This window comes from Hirundo rustica, chromosome 12, assembly GCF_015227805.2.
Source record: "Hirundo rustica isolate bHirRus1 chromosome 12, bHirRus1.pri.v3, whole genome shotgun sequence".
Taxonomy (NCBI): domain Eukaryota; kingdom Metazoa; phylum Chordata; class Aves; order Passeriformes; family Hirundinidae; genus Hirundo; species Hirundo rustica.
In genome coordinates, this window is record NC_053461.1 from 7,067,815 (window position 1) to 7,073,814 (window position 6,000).

A 6,000-nucleotide genomic window follows, 5' to 3' on the forward strand; every position below is an offset into this window, starting at 1 on the left:
ACAACAAAGTTCAGTCTCTTGAGTAGGTTTTTTGTGGTTTATTCTAAAAAATGTATTTGCTGTTAACTCTTTGAAGTGTTTGATGAGAATAACCCATGAATTGGAAGTTTGGTGCCTGTTCTATAAAAAGGAAAAGCAATCATTTGGTGGAAAATGAGTTACTGGTTTTGAAAAGGTTATTTTTATAAATGTGGTCCATCCAGGCAGTTGGGCATCTGCTGTCTATTGCTCAGAGACACTCCTGCTTTTCAGAAACAAACATGGTTTTGACTCCTCCTTTGTAATGTTGGAAAACATTCCAAAAATAAATGTCCAGGTGGTGAGTGTTGCTTATTCCTGAGCTGGAGTGACACAGGCTCCAGGTACCTGACTGAGCCACACTGGGGATGATGGGTACACGTCACGTGCTCCCTGCAAAGCCCTTCCCTGGAGCACTGGGCACAGAAGGGAGGCTGTCCCTACAGTCTGTTGATAAATCAGATTTCCAGGTTTTAAAATGAATTGTTGGTATCAGTACTGTTGGAAATACGCTCATGTAAGTTCCTCATTTTTCAGGATTTTAAATATTTAATAAGAGACTTGGAGACTCAAGTTCACAGTTAGTTTGGCTGCTTCTGCAGACCAGACTTTCTTACATCCTGGGAAGGAAGGTTAGTGAGGGAATAAATTGCTGAATTGGATTATAGCTCCACTCTTCCAGTTCTGTGCATGGATATTCAGCTGCTTAAAGAGGAGTATTAGAATGGAAGAGAACTCCCGGAAAATACTGTGATCCATGAGGACTTCTCAGTTCTCTAATTAACAGATGTCTTTTAAAATCAGTGCAGATTCTGTGTTTAGTCTGACAGTGAAATATTTTTCAAAGCAAGATGGGGCAAGACACTGCAAAAGAGTTCCTGCTGAAACCCCCCAGCCAGTCTGGGTGTTATTAATGTGTCCTTTGTGCTAACACTGGTGCAAGATCTTTATTTTATCTTGTATTTGCTTGGGTTGTCTGCAGGGGTTCTGGGGTGCAGAGTGACGCCATGACCCCAATCCTTGTTCATCTGGGTTTCACCAGTGTTCCTGTGGTTACACCTGCCAGCTTTCTTCTTTTCCCTCTGAACTTTGAGTGAAGAGGCCTCGGGGGTGTTTGGTACTGGGGTGACTTTTGTTCCAAGGCTGTTTCCTTGCAGTATTCCAAACACTCTGCTCTCAGTGGGGCAGTTTGCTACAGCTGGTGTGTGCTGGGAGCAAAGTCAGCAAGCACCAGGCTTCTTGGGAAAAATTTCATATTTCACAATGTAATAGTGAAAGATTTCCAGCTGCTGCAAGCTTTGCAGGTGACTTTCCCTAGACACAGTTGGGATTACTCAGTGTTTGTGTTTCTTGAATAATTACAACCCCTGAGTCAGCCTGTTGGAAGTGTCCTCTGTCCTTCAGAGGTTTCTTGGGACTTTATCCTGCTCCTTTTCCAAACTCTGTGCATGTAGCTATGGGAAGACTTAGAGAATTGTCCTGTATGATAAGAAATTCTTCAGGCATACTCAGCAAGATTCCAGCAGTAGTTTTTCAGCAGGTACTGTTACAATCCTTGCTTTACATATAAGCTATTCATGAGGGACTGTGACTTTCAGTGCATTGTGTTGTACTGTTCATATTGACTTCATGTCACGATGTTGGAGTTTTCTGAACTAGGTGCTGCTCAGTCAGGATGTCAAGGTGAGAGCTGTGGGCTGATGTTGACTTTCAAAAGGTTCTACTTTGGAACATAAAACAGGCTCTCCTGCTCTTGTAGGGACACTCCCAACATGTGGTGACCTTTCTTTCATGCCTTGGCCTTTAACAGGAGGGAATTTTGAGCTGAGCAGTTTCTGTCCCAGTCCCTCTGTGGTGGAACCAACAAAAATGTCTGAATAAAGCAAATTAAATTTAAAAAGTTCATAGTTCTCCTGGTAAGCAAGAGCACTAACTCTGTTGTTTCTTTCTTCTTTCCTTCATTCAGAAATCACAAAGGACGTTTCTATGAAGAACCTGAACATGAAGACCCTCTATGTTCATGTCATACCCACCACAGCTGAATGTTGAGAATTCCAGATTTATGACCATGAAGACTTTTGTCCACAAAAACTGAAGTCAGAGGAAAATATTATGCTTTTAGATGAACATCCAAGTTGTGTATGGTACTTTTAACATCTCTAGTGGCGCACAGGATGTTTTCTACCAGTGCATGTCTAATATGCTGCTCTTTGGTTTCAAATACGGTGTATTTTCATTATGTTATCTTAATATGCTGTAAAAGCTGTTCAGAAACCTTAGATATCTATGCAGTAATTTGCCTGAGAGAAATGGGACTTGTACCTCAATGATGCTGTTCTCTGCCTGTCCTTTGTGCAGAGGACAATCTTTTCTAAACTATGGGTTACCTGTAAGGCTCTCTGATATATATCTGCCATCCCACAACAGCTTTGTAACTTATTTAAAGGTTACCCGGATTTGTTCATTCGTACTTACTGGGTTTTCATCAAGTGTGTGGCTGTTGATTTCAATTACTCCATCATTTCAACACTTGGAACAATAAATTTGCTTCATCTCCAGCCTCTTGCTTCCATGAGTTCAGAGTGCTGTGCTTCCTTGGGATTTCTGAAGAAGATTCCTCTCAGAGCTCCATATAGGTCAGGAGCAGCCAGAGACACCTGAGATGTGACAGTGCAGAGGGCCAGTGCCTGTTTGGATTCTGGTGCTGACAGGTTTGGGGGCTTGGTTTGTTCAGGGGTTTGGGGGAGAGTTGTTCTGATGTTTAAGCAGACTGAAAATAGTTGGGGTTTTAGTTTTCATAATACTCAATACAACTTGTCAGTGTTTCAGTGTTCACTCGTGTACTGCCAGCAGGGGAAGTAAGAGCCCAACTTTGGCCATGTTGGGGGTGTTTTTGCCTGGTTCAGCTGGAGATTGGAGCACCTCTGGGTGTTCTGCACCTCCCTGGGAGTCAGTAAGTGTGAGCCTTGGCTGTGCTCCCCCCACGCTGGGCAGGAGCTGCTGCCTGCACCGCTGAGAACAAGGGGACACACGCTGCAGGCAGGGATCAGTGGGGTAACAGCCTGCCAGAGCAGACTTGCTGAGCGTGTTTTTCCATTGCTCTGTGTTCTTCATCTTTACGCTATGAACAGAAACCAAAGCTTGTTCATGAGAACTCTGTATTAGTTGGAATAACTATAAATAGCTGTTCTGTGTAACTCCTGTGCAGTAGTGGACTGTACCAAAATTGTAAGGACTCCTTTGAAGTGAATCGACTTCTTGGCACTCAGCTTACAGAAAATTATTTTTATCAGTATTAAAAATGGCTGTGCCTCTTGAATCAGGTTAATGAATACTGGACATTGCCCTCTACTTTTACCTGGAAGCCAGCTGGTTTTTATTGACATAGTGACACAGAAATCCAATTTGTATTGGTTTGTGGGGTTTCTTTGTCACATTAAAACCACCAGGTTTCATCTTCTGTGATAGCAAAAGTGCTGTTCCTAAAGTAACTTTGCTTTATTATTGATGGAGAATAAAGGGAAATGGTGAATGATTGCAGCCTAACCTCATTCTTAATGACCCAGTCTAAGGTCACAACATTGCTTGCATTTTTAAAGAGTTATTTGGGATTTAGCATTTTGTCTTGTTTCATCTCGCTCTCCTTTCTTCACTGCACACACTTCACTCTTCTTTTTCTCCTTTCCTTTCTTTTTTTTTTTTTTTTGGTATGTGTGTGTGTGTGTGGTTGGTTTTTTGTTTTTTTCACCTGGTTGCTTTTAGTGTGTCAGCTTTCTCTCCACATCAGCAAAGTGCTCATGGGTTGTGATGACTGGGACAGAAACCCAGGTGTGCTCCAGCATGCTCACATCACCAAGATGGAAATGCCCATAGATGCTCGTTTCTGTCGGGTAGCATCAGTAGAAACTGGCAGAGGGGAAAATTCCATATACTTAAGAGAGGTGATGGAAGAACAAGACCAGAGTTGATCAGAGGACACTGCTGGGAATGCTTCTGGGTCCTTTAACTTTACATCAACATTTACATAAGCAATGTGTAATTAAAAAAACATAATTTTCTGGCAGAATTATTGTTTAATTTTCCTTTCAGGTGCCACTTAGATGGCTCTGCTCTCTTCCTCCAAAGCAGTGAATGTTAGGAACAGGTTCTGACCCATTTGGGTGAACTTGTACTGTCTCTGCCTTCCTTCTCCACATCCATTTTTAGTATTCCTTTTTTATTATTCTGGATAATATCTAATCATTGCATGAGAGAATTTATCTCATGGGATCTTGAAGTGGGGAATGTTTCCTGGTAATTTTTTTATTGAGGTTTCTTAATGCACTTCTATAACATTATCTAGGTTGGGCTAATAATAGTCTCTTGGCTTGATGTGATATTCTGCAGGATTTATGTACTTCAATTAGTTTCCCTCTTAAATAGCTTGTTACACAAATGAGGTCCCAGACCACTGCTGCATAGAGAAACCACGACCAGGGCACTCCCAGGGCTGTGTCACAGCATTTGCTGGATCTGGAGGAGTTTAGATCCTTGAATCTTGATGTTGCCTCTCACCTGGTGGCAATCCGGAGCAAAATGGAGACACCCCACAGCACACGTGCACAGAGTGTTGTGTCCCTCCCCACTGAACCTCTGGGAGCTGGTTTGAGCTCCAAGTGATTTGCTCTGTCCCAATTCCACCAGGCTGGGATTCTGTGACTGATCCTGACTGGCGCCCTTGGCAAGGAGAGAGCCTGGCACTGGGCAAGGCTGAGGACAGGAGGAAATCCTCAGGCTGAGCTAAAGCAGCAAAGGTCAGTGAGAGGATAGCAGCAGGATTGCTCCCTGTCATCCAGTCCCTGTCATTGCTCAGGTCCCATCACTCTGAGTGTGGGCCAGGCTGACTCTAGCCCAGAGTCACCTCCCTGCCTCCCCCAGGGTGAGGTACAGCAGTCAGAACTGCATTTCTGTCTTGCTGGATGCAGGGAAAAGCAGCGACTGTAGGTGTCCTTCTGCATGTAACTGCAGAGAGAGGGATGGTTTTAAGGGGGAAAAAACAAACAGGTTTCTCCTCATTCTGCGGTGAGTTGAGTGGCAGCTGCTCAACCTTTCAGCTCTTTGCAGCTCAGAACCTTTCTGATTTCTGCCAGCAGCGGTGGAGTTCAGTATCGTCATTACTGGTAAAGCACAAAGCAATTATTCAGTCTGTTAAATAATTTCTTGCTCTTTATCTGATTTCTTACAGGCTGGACTCTTGACACTGATTAAGCAGATTGAAAATACACCGTCTGCAGCTGCATTACAAAAGGTGACCTGCAAAATAGCCTCAGATAGTTTCCTCTCACATCTTTCTTCCCCAGCGTGAGCAGCACAGCACCATCCATGCACAGGAGCAGCTTTGCGCTGGGAACACAACTTTGCTGAGTTAATTTTACTCTTGCTGTGCTGTGAGTGGTGGGGAACTGGGGTTTGAGGCAGGGACTGTCTTCAATTATCTCATGTTTTCCCCAGTTAAAATGTTTATGTAACAAATACAATTATAGCTTTTATGTAATTGAGGGGGGGGAAGGTTCCTATTTCAGTGTGTCTGGGTATTTCAGTTAATTTCCAGTCTCTGTCTATACAAAGTTCTAATTAGGAGGTCACAAAGCTCCTCAGAAGACTTCTAGAGTTCCTTGTGTATGGAATTAAAATTTTTCCTAAAGGTATTTCAATTTTAAGACTTCCTTGAGAGTTCTGCAAACACTATCCTAATTCTGGAATTTGTTCTAGTTGTCTTTAGTGTTCAAAACAGTGAAAACAGTTGAAATTTTGCAGACAAGCAAAATGTACCCTGGCAGTTAATATTTGCTGTGTTTGATCACATATGACAGCTGAACAGCTGTGCAGAGGGTGCTGCCATGGAATCTTGTTTGTGGTCTTCCTGAAGGACAAATACCCTTTAGTTTTCAAGTCAGCAGTTTTGCAAAGGTGAAGATAACATTGTAGACCTAGGGTGTGTGT

The 6,000-nt window shown here is 43.0% G+C and overlaps 1 protein-coding gene across 1 annotated transcript in view; it reads left to right on the forward strand.

The window, feature by feature from the left end:
* The window catches only part of IARS1 (isoleucyl-tRNA synthetase 1), a 92,974-nt gene extending 90,398 nt beyond the window's left edge, over positions 1-2,576 (forward strand). Inside the window, exon 35 of the mRNA XM_040075989.2 lies at positions 1,985-2,576. Within this exon, the coding sequence (XP_039931923.1) occupies positions 1,985-2,067 (83 nt within the window). The 3' untranslated portion in view covers positions 2,068-2,576. The remainder of the gene's footprint in view (positions 1-1,984) is intronic.
* Positions 2,577-6,000: the final 3,424 nt, after the last annotated feature.